Raw genomic sequence first — 21,597 nt, 5'->3', positions numbered from 1 at the left:
ACTAGCGATGAGTCATTTTATTCCACGGTGATAACCTTTATATAATTCTTATCTTTCTGCAGACATAAAAGAAGAGTCAGAAGCAGAAACTCAGACACAACAAAATGTGAAATTTTGGAAGAGATCTTTAAACTCTGTTTGGGGTCAAAGGGTGAGCTGGCAGACTATAATACCAGATGAATTCCAGTATCTTAAGTTATTATTTAAGCTAAGTTTTCTGTGAAGCAGGGACTAGATACAATAAACATTAAGTCCAAATATATCAAGATGAGTCAAAACAATAGGACCTAACAGGAACATCACTTGTAATACCAGACTTCTAATATTCCAGACATTCCAGATTTCTGCTTCAGTATCTCAGTTCAGAAGTGATACCTGAACTTTTCAAGCTCTTACAAATGTTCATCTTTCAGAACTACAGCCATCCAGTCTCAACAAGTATCCCAGAAAATTCTGATCAAGTTACTTCCTTATGGTAAGCAAAGAATTTCTGTGTAATGGCCATCACCTAAAAATACAAAGGGATTCAAATTTCTGCTTTTAGGTATAATAAGTTCAGAGTTCCTGCCCAAGCTGTGTATTATCAAAATACAGATGAAGAAAAGCATGAATTGATATTCTCTGGGAAATAAAGAAATCCTTAGTCAGAACACAAGTGAAGATGGGAGAAATGTTGAAGTCCTGAAGTAAGAACAGTAAAAGATCCTTTGTGATGAAGACAAGGAGTAGGAAGCACATTTTTTTATAAATAAGCACTAATCTATGCTCTAGACCCAGCACTTGCAAAGAGATTCAAAAGATATGACAACTCATAAAACCATGCAGAAAAAGCCAGCTTGGAGATTCTTCACATTTAGCATCTCCAAGGATGATGAATCCAGGAAGAGACGGAAACTAAGCAGAGCCAGAATGACACATGCAGTATAAATTCTGATTTAAAAACACCCCCATGGAATGGGATGATGACAAGAAGAACTGCTGGTCATTTCCCCAAGGCATCTCTAAATTCCATTCCAAGAAACACCAATAATTTTTTTTTTTTTTTAATGTGTAGTCATCTGACTACCCAGTCAAGCATATCCCATTAACCAGACTCAGTTCAACCTCTGGCAATGTTCTTCTGGCTCTGAGAAAGAAAAGAATTTGCAAAGGAACCCAAAAAGAAAGAAATGTTCCCTGGAATTTCGGGATTCAATGCAAGAAGGGCCTCCCTGGACAGAGATTCCCTGCAAAGGCTCTGATCCAAAGGGAGTGACTGCAGCACAAACCCACAACTCAGCCCTCTCAGGTGAACCTTATGTCACAATCCTGCCATAAAGGTGCTGTTGGTAATACAGCAACAAGAATTAAGTGCTGCAGATACTCCCAGGTTGGAGTGACAGTAGATTAGTGGCAAAGCACAACTGCAAGATTCCAGTCCTAGTCTGCAGCAAGGGTAACTTGTTGGGTTTCAACACAGCAATTGCAAAACCTCACTCTGCATTAGGTTCTTAGGAGACAGCAAAAAAATGTTTCTATTTCCTCTACAAGGTACAGTAAAAATTCAAATTTTGATGTTTTTTTTTCTGCCCTCAAAAAATTCCCTGCTCTGGCTGAAAAATGGGCAGTCTCTGAATGCTGTTTCATCCTATAAACTTTAAATAAATGAACAGTCTTTCTTTGTCATTGCTAACTTCGTTTCTATGCAGTTACACTACAATTTATAGTCTGAGGAGGGCAGAATGTTTAATCCTGAACTGTGATCTGTAAAATACAAACATGAAACCAGTCTCCATACACCCAGTGACCATGAGACCCAAATATGCAGGTGAATTAGAAGGCAGAGGCAAGTAAGGCAAGCTAGCTAGAAAAACTATCAGGTAATATTTCCATTGTTAAAGGTGTGCCTTGCAATTCATAAGATATTCCTGCCACTGGAACAGAAAGAATAATAAGTGAGAAATGTGTCAAAGTTTTTTTTTATTATTATTCAGACTATATTGAAAGATACTAACAAGGGAGTAAGACCATTTTGAGAGGGAAATACTCATTTTCATTTTGAACAGCACTACATTCTGGAAGTAATTTCACTGCTTTCAATAGGACTATTCCTGGATCAAGATATACTCAACAGCAGTGAGGAGCTGAGAATATTCTCATTACTGCTGCACATGGTTCTGCTAAAGTCTTCACAAAGGCATAATTCAGCCTTGGATCGTGCTGCTGGCTGGGAAAAGTTTAGAGATTTGACTCTAACATCAGATGAAAACTTTGTGGCATTTTGCCCCCTTTACTGTGTAAGTCTGCACACACTGTCTCCCTCAGCAGTCTCTGCTCCAGAAGGGCCACAGCTCAGGAACACAAGGGGATATTCCAGGCAGGAACAGCAGTGCCTCAGTGACTGAAACTCCGTGTTCTGCCCATATTCACAGGCATCATCACACACCAGACATCTCCTGACAGAAACCAAAGATCTTTGTTGCTTTGACTGCAACTACACAGAGGGGAAATAACATTAAAACTGGGATAAAGATTGTCTTCTACATACGTGGCTTGAATTCTGAACATCCACGAAAGATCCTGTATAGGTAAGGTCTCTCCTTTATGGCAAATCCCAGAATGGTTTGGGTTGGAAGGAACCTCAAAGACCATTTCATTCCAACCCCTGTGCCATGGGCAGGGACACCTTCTGCTGCTCAGGGCTCCATCAGCCTGGCCTTGAACACTTCCAGGGATGGGGCATCCACAGCTTCTCTGGGCAACCTGTTCACCTGAATTTCTTCAGTTGGACCTGCTACCCTTCAGCGACTTTGTACCACCCTGTTACACTGCCCATGGAAACCCCTGATGGGGTAAGAAAGGATTACTTCATCTCTGTGATGACCATTCCAACCAAAATCACAGAAGTTAAGACTGGTAATGTCTAGAAATTATCTGGCCTTTATGTGTAATCACCAGCCACAGTCACAGCATAATTAGTGACCGTTCTGTGCATTAGCATTCGAAGATGCTGATATTGTAGTCTGAGGGTGAAGGCCTCTCTGGGTCCTTAGCAGACTGCTGTGAAATCAAGCAAGAATTAAGAATTTGTCACTCAGTTTGAAAGGTAAGAAACACCAAAAAAGGAGTGTGATCTTCCTGCAACGGCTCTGAGCACAACCCAGGTCTGTACTAGAGATCCACCTCAATGAAATCACAAGCTACTGTAGTAATGAAAGTTCTCCCTTCAATTAAAAAGATGTGTTTGGTACACAAGCACTTTAAGTGTTTAGACTCTTCATGGCAATGGCTACAAAGCAGTGGAGGTAAAAGAAAAGGTAAGGGGAAGTTATTTCTGACACCTGCTCATGCTGAAATACTTTCTATTTACTTCTCTATCCTCATGCCCTCCCACCCCACCTTCTTCTCTGCAATAAAATTAAAAGAACAGAGGGAAAACACCATAAAACATAAACCATCCCCAATCCCTAGCTGGAATGGAGCCAGCCCAGGGGCAAATTTTATTCCAAGTTACTTTGCAGAACTACATGCAGTAGTTCTCTAACAACTCCAAGAACTTAAAAAGTCTCTTTTGGAATCACATTTCATCCTGTTGTATGACACACATTATTTAATTTTAGATAAGCCATACACTCTTCACTTCTGACTACAGCTACCCTAAATTTTCTTTTCACTTTAGCCACTGGCACCACATTTTGGCATTACACAAGCTTTGCAGTTTATGAATAATTTCTCCAAGTCGAGGGGAAGTGCTCCAAATCCCTTCAGATTTATAACTGACCACTTCCTTCATCACAACACACAGCTGAGAAACTCCACTTGGTGTTCCTGCAGCTCTTCCCTGGCACGTCCCTGGAGGCAGCAGCTGCACCTGCAGCTCCCAGAGGAAATGGAGACTCACCTTCAGGATCTCCCCATCGGCATAGAGCACGTACATGGTCACCTCGATGTTCTTCTGCACGCTCTTCCCCCCCCTCTCGAAGTCTCCCTTCTCCAAGGTCAGGTACAGGTCATTCCGGATGTCACCTACGGGAGAGAGCGGAGCCACAGCCTTCAACTCCACAGGGAGCACTCAGCGGGGGCACTGTGGGTTCTGCACATCATTTCTGTGTGCTGCAAGACTATGGCTGATGCCCAAAATCATTCCAAGCAGCAAGTTAATTGTTAATAAGGATGGACATTTCAATATCAGTGCACAAATCAGACCGTTGTTAGTAGTAATGCCTTTATTAAATGTGAACTCGGAATCGACACCGGCTTTTGTTAGGTAAGTGAGGAAGGGAGAAAAACCTTTCACTCCTACAACTTTGACTGGTTAGCTGGGCTGGATTGATCAGGCTAAGCTTGACAAAACATCATTAGCATCAAACTTCCTATTTCCAATAATTTTAAGAAAAATAAGTATTTTTGTGACGATCAGCAGAACGTTGTCCCCAGTTAGCTCTTCAAGGAATTTCTATAATTTCCTTTTCTCACAGCAGCAAAATAAAAACAGCCTTTTTGGAAACCTGCTTGTCATTCGGTTCAGATGGATTAAGGAGGAATTGCAAATGTATTTTTTGTTAGATTTCTGGCTAGCCTCTGGTATCCATATGCATGGCTGTACGAAAGAGGGCAGGATGGACACTTGCCAACTTCTCACTACGTCACTCTCAGGAGCTTTCAGAGCAAATTACTATATTCAGAAATAGAAATGCTCGTGTCTCTCTCAGCATCTTGTTATCCTAAATTTCACAGATTCTAGCTCACTTTTTTTTTTTTTAATCTCCTTTTTTTAGAATCTGATTTGGGAACTTGCTTCCAAAACTGCTGTGGTCAATTCTAACCCCTGCACCAAGATTTTTCTGTAAGATTTAGTTACTGTCACTACTTCACGATGGTTCACATTTACCACTTCTTTTTGTCTGCTTGCCAGAAAGGTAGAGACACTAAAGGGCAATATATAAAAATAATAATAATAAAAAATATTTAAACTCTTTCAAGGCACGTATTTTGCGAAACAGTCTCAAGAGACTAAATAGCAAACTAATGGAATGGTTGTCTTAGCAGAGACTCCTTCAATGTCTGACTTCTTCCACTTGGAGAAGCTGATGCAGTTAAATCAGTGTATTAGTCAGAAGCACAATGAACAGGCAGCATTTGCTTTCAGGCACTGAGGGATATCCTTTTGTGTCCATCAAAGCAGCGCTTCAAATTCTTCTTGAAGCCTATAACCCCACAGAATTTGTTCCTTAATCTACTGTAGGGACAAACAATAGAAGCTTTCAGTCCTGTCTTTCCTTCCCATTTTATTTCTGGAGGTAAGTACCAGTCTTTAGGCGTGGAAAACGCAGCTCTGCAGCCGCCAGTGGGAGCTTCCTGCGAGGAGCTCTCTGGGAAGGGGATCTTTGTATGCAAAACGTCCTCCCCTTTCCATCAACCTCCCTCTCGCTGTGGGTTCCCACAGAGCTGGAACACCTCACAGTCAGAGGGCTGGAATGCCAGGCTTCATTAACGGGGAAAAGACGACAGGGAGAGGCTGCTGAAAGGCCTCAAATATTCGATCTGGTTTTCTTATCAAAGAACTGTCATCGAATGCAACAATGCCCGGCCCACGACTGGGGAAAATGATCTTGCTGGTCAAGATCAAGCTGAGCTACCTCTGTGCTGACTACAGGGATATCAAGGAAATACAAAACTCATCATAAGAGACAGTTTAAGCTGGGACTTCTGTTCTGAAAATCCTTCTGCTTAACTGACTCCATCCCTTCTTCTTGGCAGTTTGCACAATCAGAGAAAAAAAAAGTTTCAATTTGTAAGCTATAAATCTTCACAGAAATTAATTGTACCCACTATAATTAGCATTTTGGAGCTCCCTATTTATGACCTCTTTTCTGGAAGACAGTCTGGCTACACAAAGTCCAATATCAGACTGCAAATCATTTTCCAGGCTAAATTAAAGGCAGTATTTGGTTATATATAGCATCTTATCTTCTATTAAGTTCAACAGGAGGGATATTACTGCACTAATTAAAAAAAAATGCCTTTGGGGTGGGGGGTAGAGGGATATAAAAACCAGTGGATTTGCATAAAAAAGATGGGGAAAAGTATTTTAGTGAAGTATAATGGTGCACTTTCTCTTGCAAAAATACTCTACTGAATCTTCAAAAAATAGAAAAGGTCACTGCATCCAGTAAAATTAAGGAAGCAAATGAGCCTAGCAAAGAAAAAAAGCATTTAACTATCAGGTATGGAGCCCTTTGGTTTCTTGAAAATCTGGAATTAAAACTACAAACTCCCAGACTTCTATTTATTCCAGTGAAAATACCCTTCCTGCAAGGAGCCATCTCCTTCCCCCGATACACCACTTAACCACACCGCTTGCTGAGTCCTCACAAGGTTTTATTTTCCCTTCCAATTTCTTGTGGCTTTGAGGGATTTGAGCCCTGATACACTAATGGGCTGCACAGAAACTACTGCAAATGCCTGAACACCAAGCAGTTGATTAAAATGCTTATTTTGTGAGGATGCAAAGGGCAGGGTCAGAGAGAACACTCAGCACCGCGTCCCACCCTGTGCACCCACGGACAGCGGGAATGCACCAAAGGTGTGATCAGCAGGACCCAGACGTGGTGCTTGTGAGCTCTAAGCCACACTGACAACACACTGAGTGAAAACTCTTGGCACACAGAGCTTCCCCCATCTTCATTCCATTTGGAAGAAGAGAAAGAGATAAATAAGGAACTCGTTCAAGACCCCGGACCATTCACGCCCTCTGCACAAACAGCCCCGTGTTTACGGCAGTAATTCCTACATTAGGAGGGAAAGCCAGGATGGCACCTCAGCTTGGATCCCAGAGGCCTCCATCTTCCCAAACAGCAAGTGCAGATCATAAACTGGGTGAGCCGTGGCCTCCTATCACCAACACAGAAATAAAGAAGTGCTAGAAGGCCAGTGGGCCACGGGTATTTATAGAGTAAAGCCTGCTGATGTCACTTTGAGCTGAGGTCTCTTTGTGCTGGATGGCTGTCAAAGATGAACTGAAAAGCTAAACTGATTTTTCAGAATGGTATTTGTTTCAAAGCCCATCTTTCCACAACTGTTTTCAATTAAAAAGAAAAGTAAACTGCTTTTTAGCATAAAATACGTGCACCTTTTACACACAGTAACTGAGATTCATTCCCTATGAAATGTCTCCAAAAAGAGTATTTTGCACAATAATATAAAAAGATTATTTTCTGATGTGTTATGGGGCTCTTCCTTTATCAACTCCCTTCACCTTTACTGGGGTTTTGTTTTGTTTGCCTGTTTTAACCTATTTACAAAGCCTAATGTCAAATGTACAGTTGTTTAAATTATAATCACAAATTACAGCTTTGGGGAAGGGGGTTGGCTCATATTGAAATGAAATCCTTTCTCACATCACCTGAAACTCCTTAAATGGTAACGGGAAAAAAAGGAGTGGTGGAAAAGGCTACAGGAGCCAAATATTGATTTTGTATTTGCAACATAAAAGGAATGTACTGGAAGATTTCCAAATAGTTATTTATCATTTTCAAGACTGGATAACACAAAGTAGTCCAGTGGCCACTAATTGTCCATTATACAGTGGAATAAATAGAAGTTTTTCTTGACAAGGTGTGGGGGTTTTCCACTGGAAGACTAACCAGTTACTTGGACTGCAAAGCAGTAACAATGTACAGAAACTGCCTGCATTCAAACACTTCTTTTTTCAGGGATCCTAAAAGATTTTGGTCACTGAGGACAGGAATGGTCCCTGTTTTATACAGGGGAATACCATGTCAAGAAAGACTGCATAATTCACATAAGTTCCTGCAGGAGGAAGAGACACAAAATTCTGACACCTCAATTCTAACAACTTTTTTTTTTTTTTTTCTAAGCTGTCAACGTTTTGTGACTTTGTGAACCTGTAAAGGACTTGTAATGTACCCCTGTAGAGTGGGGAGAAGTGGCAGCTCCCAGCAGTCAGAATGCCCAGGTAGTTACATGTAACATAGTAAAATAACTGTTTTTATCCAAAGAATCATGGATTTTTTTTAAACTGAAAGTTTAGCCTTTTACAATTTACGCAGTCAAGGACTAAAAAAATCCCAATCTATCTATAAAAAAATCAGTATTTACGTCTCTATCTATTAAATTGCTGAGATGGTCCAATTTACTTAGGGTCCCACCCTGTGACAGACGGTTTGCTTGACTCTCTGACATCCCTGGTTTAGTATTTTCTCGAAAACAGTTTCATTTTACGGAAGAATGAATGAATGGGCAAGGAGAGTACTCAGAGTATCTTCCCCAATGGCTTCTGGGGAAAAACCAAACCCTTGCATTTATGACCTGTATGTATAAACAAACACCCCCCACCAGAGTCAATCAGCATCACCCCACTGACTGGGGCAAAGTTACAGCAGTTTAGGCCAGTGGGGTAAGGAAAACCTTTGAAAAAAGCTGCAAGATGTAGAAGACTTCTACTCATGTACAGTGCTATCATCTGTTCTGGTGTATCTGTTCTACCTCTTTACAGGGGTAACTGCTCTGCTTTCTGGCTGGAACATCATCTTAAACTGCACAATCCCTCAGTGGACAGCTCTTCCCTGCAGTAGCTCTGGCAGCTGCTGCTTTGGAAGGAGTGATCAGATTCTGATCTCAAACAGCAAACTATGCCCTTACTTGGAGTTGTAACTTCCTCCAAATGGAAACCACACGAGTCCTCCTGAAGTGCAGTGATTCCAACACAGACCAGGTCAACAGGACGAGCAGCTCTGGGGTCATCACATCACTGAACAAACTAAAGGGACTGGAGGACAAACTGACCAAGGGCACTCTGTGGGAAAGATCCTCAACACCTCTGGCCTTCCTTCTGGCTGACCCCCAGTCACGTCCTCACACTGTGGTTTTCCCTGGCTGTCACAGGGACGTCACCTCTGTCACCAGAGTGAAGCCCTGCTGTGTCACCCACTGCATTCCTGCCTGCCTGGCACAGTCACAGCCTGAGAATCCCATTCCAGCCAGTTTAGCAGCTTATTTGTCTGCCCCTTCACCAGCCAGGCCCTAACGTTTCTCAAGGCCTCTACTCTTGAAACAGTTACAGTGAGCAACTATTAATATAATTGTGAGCAATATTACAGCAGGAAAGGGAAACAAAGGCTTTATCTACTGCCTGTATGGTAAATTAAATTAGTTTTTTCCCCCTCTTACTTACTCTGTTGTTTACTATCCATTGCTTGATTTCTACATATAGAAAAGAATTTATACAGTGCTCTTTATAAATTCAATTATTTCCCCGGAACAGTTGCCTTTCAGTAGCAGGAAGTTGTTTTTTAATGCTTTTCATTTTTTATCTCCTCCAGCTTTCCATTTCCACAAGTTTATTTATGACAGTAAGACTTTTTACACTCCCTGTAAACACTTTTTTACCTAATTATGTCTTTTGGTCTTATTGACTTCCTTGCCATGAACATTCTAAGACTGGCTGATGGATTTTGCCATGTCCTTTTCTTAACAGATTTTTGCCATGACTTTGTGCTCACTGACAGAACAGATGCTGAGATGTTTCTCACCTTTGCTACCAACTCACCTGTCACAGCTACTAAATTTGCCTGAAACCCTGAGGTGTGGAGAGAGACAAAGTCTCCACCTCTCTGTTACCAAAGTCTCCCTGTGATGTTATGATTTGCTGTCTTTACCAATCCCCAACATTCCATGGAAGATATGAGAATGGAAAAAAAAAGGCAAGCAATAAGCAGACATTACACAGAAAAGCAGAAACTTACACCCAACAATCTTCATCTCTGCATCAGAAAGAAAGGGGAGAGAGAATAAAGGGAAAGGAACGGGAGAGAAGCCAGGAAATTAGGACAAGGAGAGAGAAAAAAGAGAAAGAAACATCACTCACGAGTAGAAGATGAAGCATGCACTTTTCATCAGAGGATCAAAGTAAAAGACAGAATACTTATCAGCACATGGGGAAGGGGAGGGATGTCCTTGGGGGACTGACAAACGCCAAGCCTATGCAACAGATTCTGATCAGCAAGTTGTGCACACAAACACAGCTGCAAATGCCTCAGTGCTCTGAGCTCTGGGGAAAGGTAAAATTGTCACCATCAGACTCAGGGCCTTAAACCCAGGAGCAACTTAGAAAAGGAAAAAAACAACCAACCACAAATGAACAAACCCCACCACAGTTCTTCCTGAGGCTGGTTGGGCTGAATCCCTTCTGATCTGGACAAAAAAGACAAGGGAAGCCTTTACGAGGCTCTTCTCAGATCTCAACACAGTAGGAAACAAAGAACATTTTATCTTTACAAACCAAGACAGGCATGGTTATTCTGTACAATATTAAGCTTGTTCTGCACAGCCATGGAAGGTACAAGCCCATAAAGACCAGTTTCACTTTGTTTCTTAATGATGACCAGCTACCATCCACGTTGCTCATATCTGAGGGACAGAAAGAGGGCTTGGCACAGGGAACTAATACTCCAGTTTAGAAAACAAAACAGGACAGGAAAAACGTGTGGTAAGACACATCTACAGAATTTTAATGGTTAAGAAGTGAAAAGATTTCTTACTAAAAAAGAAAATGAAAATGTTCAAACCTATGACAAAGAAGAATTGTTTGAAATGCTACAGTTATTTACTTTTTTAAAAATAGATTCCTTGGCTCAGCAGAATGATCACTGTGTATTTTAACAGTACTAGGTGATGAATTTTTATTAATGTATTCATTAAAAAACATTTTTAAACCACACTGCCTTGAAAAACCTGCATCCGCTTGCAAAATACAAGTCATGAACTTTGTGTGCTCTTTTCTGGAAGAAAAAACCCTCTGTTTAATGACAAAGAAACAGTTCTGAAGCAAAGCAAGGAAAAAGTAGTTTGACAAAGACAATTAATGCAGCAGACATGGCTGAGAACTGCTCATGTGCATGACAGGCTTCAGTTTTTCTTTGGTTTGGAGTATTTTTTTTCTTTCTTTTGGCTGTGTGTGTCCACAGTTAATTATTTTTTGAATTTAGACACTACTCAGAAAGCTAAGGAAGAATGATTCTGCAACAACACAAGCACAAAGTAAATTGATACACATCCCTTGCTCATGTAGCTTGGCTAATCCACCTGAAAGGTGACTTAACCCAAACATTCTGTCCTGGATGTCAGGTAAACTCAAACACCAGCTTGATTAAATGTTTTAAAAGCAAAGAGCAGGCAAATATGTGCAGTCACTTGAATGTCTCATATCTTCATTTAAAAATATATAAATTGGTAAGTAATTAGAGAGAACAGTTTGCTGCATCAGTGAAGTTCCCTTACATTTCAATCCCCACATTTTCCTGAGCCTTTCTTATCCAGGAAAATACCCAACACAGTGAAAGCCTTTGGTCAGAGCCCCATTCACAATCACCTGTCTCTTCACATCTCATCTCTACTCTGGCAGTGTCCTCATTTACAGTGAAAGTCCATTCACACCTCCCTTGGCTGCCTTTCTTTCCTTACCTGGTGTTTACAGACATGCACAAACTGCTTTTCTGCACAAATGGGAGCCTTTTCCTCTCCAAATACAAATGCCTAAAGCTCTGCATCTAAACTCTACACATGAAAATCTCCTGTAGCCCCCCCTGTGACCCAAGGAGAAGCTGTGTGTGCGCGATGCCTCTGGAGAGGCAGGAAGCATTTAACAGCAGAATGCTGGTTCTCTGACACATCTGTTACTATCCATCAGTATTTTAAGCATAGGTATATATATATGCAAGTCCAATTCCAAAGAGATTATCATCCCAAAACCCCAATGTTTTCTCCAACAACAACTGTGGTTCTCATAAAGAAAATCTGGAAATTTGAATTAGCTGCATTAGAGAATTTTAAAAGCTTTGGGCAGGAGCATTTTTTGCGTGGAAACTGCTGCCTTCCTTGCTCCAGCTCTGGACCAAAGCCCTGCCCAAACCAGCGGAATACAGGGAAACACTGAGGAGACAAAGCTGTTCCTTAAGCACCTGAGGGACTTCTCTCTACACAGAAATGGAGGATAAAGCAATTCTTGCAGGAGAATCAATTCACTCACGCAGGTATGTAAATGTTATTTCTGATGTTGGCTTCTCTAGCTGTGATTCAGCTATTCCAGCTGACATATCCAGCTGGGATCTCAATCACAGCAGATCCCCTTGCAGCAGCTGTTTCTGCAGATGAACCTGTAATAAATTCATCTTTTCTCTATTTGACTGCTTTGGGTTATGACTGGGACTGCTGTAAGGTCACTAAACCCTAAAATTTTTAATTGGCCTCATAGCCCACATCCTCAGCTGCTCTATTACTACTATTTTCAAGCTCATTAGTAAATAAAACAGATGTACTAAATCCTTTGACTTTAGTTTCTGGAAATTCTTCCCACCTACTCCCTGTTTTATTGTGGTTTCTGAAGAGACTCCACAACGAAGCTACAACAGCTACTTCTGATCCTGATGTGTCACTGCAGCCTGTCAAGTAATAAGATCTGCTTTTTTCCCCATTACGCTCTCATAAAATTCCCCACGTCTCCGAAGCCATCCCTGGTCCTGCTTGCCATGCACAGCAACGAGGGAACAGTTCAGATGCTCCACATGCAGGGTAAGTACCGACCCATTCCTTGCCACACTCAGGACAGAGCAGCACCAGCTGTTTGTGGCTGCACGACCGGCCACGCTCCGGGTTCTTCCCTAACTCAACTCCTGCCTGTGCTGGGGCTGCCTCGGCTGCTGCCAAAACAAGAAGCATCTCCAGCTGCTGCTCCAGGATTAAGGAGTGAAGGGAGCACAGCGATGCTCCAGCCAAGGCACCTGTTGCACGGATCAGGTGCTCTGCAAGGCCAGCTGGAAAATCCAACCAGATCTGCACCCTGTGTACTGTCAACCATTACAAAAGGATCACACCGACCCCAAAAAATCAAGGGTGCAAATGGAAACACTTTCTGGAGGTTCTGCTTATTGGGAAAAAACGTCATGCATTTAAAAAGAAACATCTCTAGGCTTGAGGGACAATCTCCACACACGAGGGATATCCAAGTGTCAGGGGTGGTGTGGGCAGTATCCTTCCAGATCACCCTCTATACATGTTCATTTAGCACCTTCTGTGACTGTGATGTCCACTGATTAAAGTGATGTAGCACACCTTCCCAAACCTGGAACCGGCATTTACTGAGAAATAAGGCAACCCTTTTGTTATTCATCTTGATCAAGTCAATCCCCCACCCCAGTGCCCTTGTGTGGGAGTGTATGAGGAAAAATCCCATCAATCTTTTCAGATTGGAGCTGCTGTGTTTACCTGGCATTATAACATCAGGAAAACCCAGCTTCCTGGTAACAGAAACACCTCTGTTGAAGATCATGGGGTTTTCCCTTCGAATCTGCTCCATGTCACCACGAAGAAGCTGAAGAGAAATGATAAGTCCTGGAAAAAAACACAAATATGTTCCTTGTTTCTGACTTAAGAATTAGAAGTCTGTGTATAAAAGGCATGCAGGTAACCCAAGGTCTGGCTCCACAGTTAATTTAATACAAGTATATAGACAGAGTTCTTTTTTCCCTTGGAGCAATTTAAAGCTGAAATGGAAGAAACAAAACTGATATCAGGGATCAGCTACAAGCACAGCATTATATTAACATACAACTTCAAAAAATCAGAATACTTTTATTTCACACAGGTCACAAGCTACAGCAAGTACTTCCACTACTTCTATTCCTCACACACAGCAGGTGACAACACATGTATGAACAATGCCATCTCTATCTGAACAACCACACAATGCTGTAGAACATCTCTAAAGTACCTTTAATCCTGCTTAATACCATGAAAAAAATTAAATCTCACAGCATATCAGTTCCACTTGTTTCTTTAACTGCTTCATAGAGGGGTGCTGATTTTAATGAAATTCCCATCAGTACCTCAACATGTTTCAGGAATACCAACTGGGTAAAGTGACTTCAGCCACCAGCTCTGCTGTTCAGTGTATCGACTGAAAAACAGCTTGACCAGGAATAACTACACAGATAATCCCAGTCCAGCTTCTTTTAATTTGTCTCATACCACACCTCTAAAGCAAGGATAATGTACTGGTAAAACTAAAATGTCCAGTATTGGGATACCAAAAAATACCAGGATTAAGCTCAGCCCTGCGAGCTCAGTCTCACCTGCTGGGCACACGTTACCAGCCTCGATATCCATGGGAATTTCCTTCACACAGTCATTTCCCACGTTATCTCCTTCCATGTCAGACAGTCAAGAGTTCTTTGTATCCTCCCTGTTCACCCTTCAGAACACCACACACCAAACCAAACGCTGTTCTTGCAGGAGCCATCTGAAGTTCTGCTATTTCCTAAGCTTAACACACGGGCTTTGTGAACTGTATTTAGTCACCATTTTGTCAGACAAGTTACCAGGGGAATGAAACCAGGAGGATCATGTACCTCCCACCCAAGTCCCGCTTTCTTCCCTTGAAGTAATTTTCAATCCTGCTGTTTGGCTTCAGCCAAATTTGGCAAATAAGTGGATTTCTAGATTACATGAAGGCTGTATAAATTTTATGAATACTGGGAGTTGGGATGAAAAAAAAAAATAGGATAGAGCCTTAAAATGAAGGAAAAGGGAGGCCCAACCAGCCAGTTGGACAGTCAGCATGAATGGACTCAAAAGCTGCCAAAACATGCACTTGCAACTGTCCAGCTAAGTAGGCAGAAGAGCACTGCAAAGCTCTGCAGGGAAAACACAGGCCTGAAAACCATGGAAAAAATCCAGCCCTTTTGGACCCCATGTGCAAGTGGATGTGTGTGTGTGTCTGTGCTACAGGAGGTTCCACAGCACACAAGAGACACACGCTCGTGACAAATCAGTCTTGGCTATTTTTGCCACTTCCAGAAAAGCTTGGTCATTTTATAATCCCCTTCTGCTATTAAAAACAAACCAATGAAAATAAATTAAAAACATTCCAGTGTAAAAGCACTAGAGCAAATTTGGAAGTTCAGATCTCCCAGTACTTAATAAAAAGCACCAGAATTAATCAATCCTCTATTAGAGTCAGTCACTATAGGTAACAGAACACATAATTTTTCCAGCATGGTATTACATATATTACCTATGTTGTACTTTCCCACATAATCCACCCCAAAAAACTTGTGCCCAGCTCCCTACTCTCCCCAAAGGTTCTGTACTCCCCACTCCTCTTTTCTACCCAGCATATCCTTCCAGTTGGTTTCTACTCCTTGCAGCACATTTGAAGGACCAACTTTACCCAACCTGGGAAGGTGGTGAGAACAAACCCAGGGAGCTTTTCTCCAGGGAAACATCCCATCTGTGGTTTGAGAATGTTCTCACTGTAAGAGTGGGTTCTGAGAGACCCAAATCATATTACTTATGCTTAAATCATTTACAAACAACTCAGGAGAATATGGTAATGACAACTAGTGGATAACCCCAGCTGTAACAGGAGGAGCAGCGGGGAAGGAGACAGGCTTGACACAGTAAAACCCCAAACCCAAAAAATGTTTTATTTGCTTATTCTTGTACTTCATATCTTCTGTGGGAGTGTGAATGCATATTCCACCACAGTATCTCAATATGCAAACAAGGGAAATGAAGACAAATTCAGTATTTGGTCATCAGAATGCCCATGAATGAGGCACTTGGTAATGAATGCAAAACTCGCTTTAATGAAGCACAACTGCATCCTATCAGCTGGTTCATTTGGAATGGCACAGCAATGATATCTCTGAATTAGCAACTCCAGACATCATTAAATGAGGTAAAAAGATAAGATTTACTTTCCATATTTATCTGTCATTAGCTGGGAAAGTAAAACCTCACATCTGAGTGAATTTCTCTGCTATAAATAATCGCAGTTTCCTAAAGGAAATCTTCAGCTCTTATTAAGACAAACAAGCACCAGTAAATATTTACCATAGTTGGAGCTGGGGGCCGTGTACTTGGTGCTGGATTTGCGGATGATATTCTCATGGATCTGGCACCACTCATTCTCGTTGTTACACCTAAAAGAAAAGAACACCAATTCAAGTTAAATGCTTTCTGCTGAACCATCTTAGAACAGAAGGGTCAACCCTGTCATAGAGATAATATGAAAGGTTGGATGGATGAGAGAAATCCCACATAACTCCTGCTTTTAAAAGTGGAAGGAAACAAAGTATTCCCTAATAGTTATATCATTTTTATGGACACTTTGGAGCCAGCAGTGACTTTCCTGTCATCAAAGCCATTGCTCCACTCTTCAGATTATGAGAAACCCAAGAAAGCTCTGGTTGTCTTGTTTGAATCCTGTGTATGTAGTAAATAAATTTTAAGCTTAAATTAACTATTGCCATATATTACCTTTTTGGTTTTAATTGATTAAAAAAGTTCCAATCAAGAAATAAAAGTGAAATTTGAAAGACTAAATGAAGCCCTGATTTTTTTAGTATCTCAGGAATTTACGAGTCTTTTGCTTGCCTACATATTTTACAGAATGCCTTGAGACATGATGCAATCTCCCAAAATCCAGAGGCCAAAGGAATCAAGGTAACAAGGTCCATGTTCTGAGTCCATAGCTTACTGTCCCACTGTATGGGAGAGGGACATCAGACTGGGGAGAAAGGCAAAGAACTGAAGTGTCCCTCTTTACTAAGCTTTTACATGAAAAAAGAGCCATAAAATCTCCTCTCTTGTGGAAAAAAAATGGAAACTTTACCACAAACAGTGCTACTGGCCAAAAAAGGAAGGCAAACCAGTTATGTTGATCAAGTCTAACTGCATTTTAAATTCAACTGTGCTCTATTTAAATCACAACTGGAAGAATTAATGATTCCCCATGAAGTCAGCAATTTTTAACTCAGCAGCAAAAGTGAATCTTATTTCTCCTGAAATGCAATTGAATTAAACAATTTAATTAAACTTCTGTCCTATTGACTCTTAAAGGTTAAAAAAAAAAGGGAAGCTAATGCTTTAAGCTTTCAGCTCCTATGAGGCTCAAGAAATAAGTCACTTTGCAAAACTTCTCCCAAGGATATGAACATTTTTTCCCTTTTTTGCTTCCACCCCAAGAGCACAAAACATCAGCACAACCAGGGTAAGACACAAACCAGCTACACTGAAGACATCAGGGATTCTTTCTGTTTGCTGCATTATGTAACTGAAGAACAGCATGGCAAAAGGAATTAGGGCTATCCAGAACAAATAGTAGCTGGTGATTTCCTACAGCCTCTGCATTGCCACCTACTGCCAGGGATAATGAGACAACCCACAAAACCTGTTATGGCACTTACTGACGTCCCCCCAAATGATATTGGAACAGCAAAGGCAACAGGGACAACTTGAAATAAATGAAATGCAAAGTGCAGACAGCAAAAGAGAAAAACACAGAGAAAAAATCATTAGGAGTTACTTTCTTCCACTGCGCGACCCAAAAGGATTCATTTCATTAAAGCACTGATCAGGCTGTACTCTGGGGTTTACTGGTGCAGTCAGACTGGGATCATCCCACCTGGAACCTCAGCTCCACCTGTCCCATCATCCCTCCCTTCCCCTGCACTGAGTGTAGGTATCAGACACCTCAACTGACTGTCAGGAACTCCAGAACACATTAAAGCTTCCACACTGGCCACTGGCCATGATGCTGTGGCAGGGCAGATGAGCAGCCAGGCTCAGGTACCCTCCCCCAGGTGCTGGGTTTGGGGTGGTACATCCCTGTCTGTCCCTGCTCCTCTATTTATGGATCTCTTGTTCATAAACTGGTGTAACTCCCTGTGGATCTTGGGTTGTATCTCTTCCCACCATCACTTTTCTCCTCTTCAAGCTGAAGCTCCCCACATTCTTCATTTCTGATAAAGAAATGTCCCTGTGTCATTAAACATTTCCCTTGCTCGACTCCCCCCTTTCTCTAAGTACCATATCCCTTTTGAGAGGAGAGATCAGCTATCCACAGTCACCTAAGACAGGTCAGCACTGAAGTGACCTTCCAGACCTTCACAGGATGGCAAATTGACTGTATTTGCAGTCCCCAAAACAATCTCTCAAAACCAAAACACAACAGAGCTGAGGCATTAATGGCCAGTACAAACCCCCTTGTCAGTAATTGTGGTGTTCTGTGCTAATTCAGCTTACTCATCAAGAAAAAATAATCATTATCTTCATGTGGCCACAGCATTAAAAGTCATTTATCCTACAGCAAATAATATTCTCTTAAAAGTAGAGGGCTAACCTATAGGACAAATTCTATACCCTCCTCCCTCCCTCATTTTTTAGTTGCTGTACCAGCCTCTGGAGTGCAAGTTAAAATAGATTTCAGCCTCCAGTGACTTATGTTTGCCAATTAACCTGAGACAAAGTTATCCCCAAATCAACAGACCGTAAAGATTGCTAAAGCCAGTGCCGTACCAAGTACCCAGGTGAGCTGCACTTTGCATGTCCTGAACACAAAGGAGGAGGATCCTCTCCCAGCTTTGACCTGTAGGCTGGAAACATTTGCTTGGGCTGTGTTTTACTGTGTTCAGACTCTACTTATCCAAATACCAAAGAGATAACAGGATATGTTCCTCCTTCAGACAAGAATTTCCCCCTGAGCCAGCCATCCTCCTTTGAGATCAGCTAGTTCTGCAGTACTTCATTCCAGGATTTACCACTTGGAATGTTTGCCATCCCCCAGCTGGGGACAGCAATGGATGTACCCTCTTGTCCAGCTGGGCAAACAGCAACTATGGAATATTAAAAGGGAAAGGCATTCAGGCATTGAGGGGGAAGAATTTCAAGAGCTAGTGCTGGAGAAAGAGGGGAAAAAAAAAAAAGGATAGAAGGAAAATAGGACAAAAAAATAAAACTGAAAAAGATAATATGAAAGAGAAATACATGAAGTTTTCAGAGGAATGGTAAGATTAACACGAAAAGTAATGTTCAATGAGCAAAAACTTTCATTAGAGATAAAAATTAATATAAAAATAAATATAAAAATATGAAACCAAGTAATTTTCAAAAATGGACTGAGAATTTAATTTCCATCTCTCTTTTAAAATATTCTACATGTATATTAAAAAGAATTATAAAAGTAAACGCTTATGCTTTTACATAATGAGCTTATAACTACAGCTGTGGTACTAGATCCTCTTAGTGAGATTTTAACATGACTGTGGGATTAACAAAGAGGAAAATCTCAATTGTGAGAAAGAAGTATTTTTCAGCCATAAATCTTTAACAATAATAAGGCAAGCAGAGAAACACTAGTGAAGTAAATTGATTTTTTTTTCCCACCCTCCCATAAGCATTCTCTCTTGTGGATCCAGCAAAAGTCTCATTGAAAGCCCATGTATTTGTTTCAGCCTTTGTGAGGTTTTCAGTCTCCCAGATTTTTTCCAGCCTCTCCCTATGAGAAGGTTTTGCTGGTTGCCTCGTTTGTGGGAGCTGTGAGCTTTAGCCAGAGATTGTACAAAAGGAATGCTTTTTACTGCTCCTCAAAAACACAAATACACCTCCCTCCTCATTTCATCTTTCTGATGGTTTTGAGCTGGCCTGGGGCATGTGAGCAGTAATCAAAATGGGAGCAGCAGGTAAGGAAATCAGTGCTGTTTAAGCATTCATATTCAATTTTAAATTTACAAAGGACAAAACTCCATTTTAGCCTGCAAAGCAAGAAAAGGGGGGTGTGCTAAAGGAGTGTGCAAAGAGAATATGCAAGAGATAAACCTGTGAAAACTCTGCCATGAAGGACCAACAGCTATCAAAGCTGCACAGGGGATGAGCTGGTGCCCTTCAGATAAATCCACCTTCCCTTCTGAGTATTTCTGCTGGAGGTTTGCACAGAACACTCCAAGCAGCAGTAACTTAAAGAATGAATGTACAAGACTTTCAACAACCCAAGAGAGTGATAAGAGTGATAAAAAATTACAAGCATCTGATTAGAGAGCTGAATTCTGTGATGGGCTCTCCTTCCCCTCTGGGAAGGCAGTGAGGGCTGCATGGGGGACATGAAAACCAGGGCTGGGGGGAGCAGATGGGATGGTACAAACCTGCTCAGGCACTGGGGCACACACTGCTGGCACTCTGGGTGTGTGCAGGGAATCCATGTCAACAAAACACTTCAGATTAAGAGCAAGAAAAGGAGAGCTCTGTATGCTGTAATTTTTATTGTATGGTTGTACCAGGACTTTGGATGGCTCTAAGTGGCTGTGTGACTTTATTTGACCAGGATTTTAACAAGTGTTTCCTCTTCTATTTTTCAGTGAATCAGAAGCTAAAGATGCATTAAAAGGGCATCAAACCAGATTTCTGACAACCAGAATGTTCCATTTCTGTAAACGTTCAAGATGCTGCAGTTGCAGTGTATTAACACCACCCCTACAAGGACAATATTAACATGCACTACACAACCAAAACCCACTGGTCTGACAGGAGCTGAAACTGAATGGTGACAAAAGGCCAAAATTATCCATTTTTGACCAACAGAGAGAAGAAAGATGACCATTTTCTTCACTGTAATTTGACATTTTTGCTGCAGTTTTCATAACTGTTGGCAAAGGAAGAATGGAGGAGCTGACTCTGAGAGACTTTTGTCTGGACTTCAGAGATTTCTAATGTACGAAGAGAAATCCAAGAATCTTTCAGTGAACAGTAAAAGACTTTTTTTTTTCATTTATAGTTTCCCTTGAAGGTCAGTTTTTCTGCTGCTGAATGCACTTCTCAAAGAATAACAAAGTCCTGTAACCCGCCAAATTATCTTATTACTGTGGCCACAGACCACAAAGCAGTGTCAGCTGTATCTCAGCCCATCTGCAAAGCAGATCTTGCCAGTATTTCTTCTCACCGACAAGAGATTTAAATATTCCCTGCAGTCTCCAGACAGTTTGTCTGTGGCCTCTTTATTACAACTGTGAGACCACATTTCAGAATAAGAATTTGTTAGTTCAAAGTTCAAAATCACAAATAACTGCAAAACAGATTCCTGCTCGGGAAGTGTTGATTTGGTTTGAGTTTTTCGGTCACACACTGTTGACTTCAGTTGTTCTCCATTTCCTTTTGTTGGTCACTGTGACTGGGAAAGAACAGGAGATGGAGCACAAGTAAATATTGCCTTCATAAGATGAAATACAGCATATTTCTTTGGGTTTGAGCTAAGCAGATTTTAAATAAATCACATTAATAAAAGAGCAGCTTTTTGTATGTCACAGACTTGGGCAATACTCAATAATTTCAGAAGCATTTCACATACTTGAAATATCTGTGGATAATATTCATTAGTTTCTATGAGCTGCTGGAATAATAAAGAAGCAAAGAACTTTCTTCTAACAGCTACTCACGTGTAAACTTTGAGAACAAAATCCTTCTCTTCCTTTATTTCAGAGATTGACTGAAGCACATCCATGATGCTCAACACTGCACAGCCGTAGGGGCGCCGATAGTGTAAATGAGGGGGCCCTTTTTTGGAATCATTTAGCAACATCCGACCTACAGCAAAGAGAAATTGAAAACATCAGGGATCATCATGCAGCCATCCTGGCTGCTGTGTTCCACTGCCCCTCTGAGCAGGCACACCTACAGCAAGATAGTTCTGCACTGGGTCTGGTGGAGATGGAGTTGGTTTTCCTCTCAGCAGCCTTGCAGTGCTGGGCTGTGCTGGTCCCCAAAAAG

At 41.3% G+C, this 21,597-nt stretch overlaps 1 protein-coding gene across 10 annotated transcripts in view; it reads right to left on the bottom strand.

Annotated features, from left to right (window-relative positions):
- The window catches only part of DOCK3 (dedicator of cytokinesis 3), a 184,947-nt gene that overhangs the window by 64,672 nt on the left and 98,678 nt on the right, over positions 1–21,597 (bottom strand). For all 10 annotated transcript variants that reach the window (XM_027886464.1, XM_027886466.1, XM_027886470.1 and 7 more), the window contains exons 12-15: positions 21,267–21,414; positions 15,892–15,980; positions 13,264–13,389; positions 3,881–4,005 (exon numbers count right to left, since the gene is read on the bottom strand). In XM_027886464.1, coding sequence (XP_027742265.1) covers positions 3,881–4,005; positions 13,264–13,389; positions 15,892–15,980; positions 21,267–21,414 — 488 coding nt within the window. The remainder of the gene's footprint in view (positions 1–3,880; positions 4,006–13,263; positions 13,390–15,891; positions 15,981–21,266; positions 21,415–21,597) is intronic.

The sequence above is a fragment of the Empidonax traillii genome, unplaced genomic scaffold (genome assembly GCF_003031625.1).
Source record: "Empidonax traillii isolate 1590-97213 ecotype Southwest subspecies unplaced genomic scaffold, ASM303162v1 scaffold187:size1931383, whole genome shotgun sequence".
NCBI classification, from domain to species: domain Eukaryota; kingdom Metazoa; phylum Chordata; class Aves; order Passeriformes; family Tyrannidae; genus Empidonax; species Empidonax traillii.
Note: the sequence above shows the minus strand (reverse complement) of the source record. Positions and strands in the feature narration are given on the sequence as shown.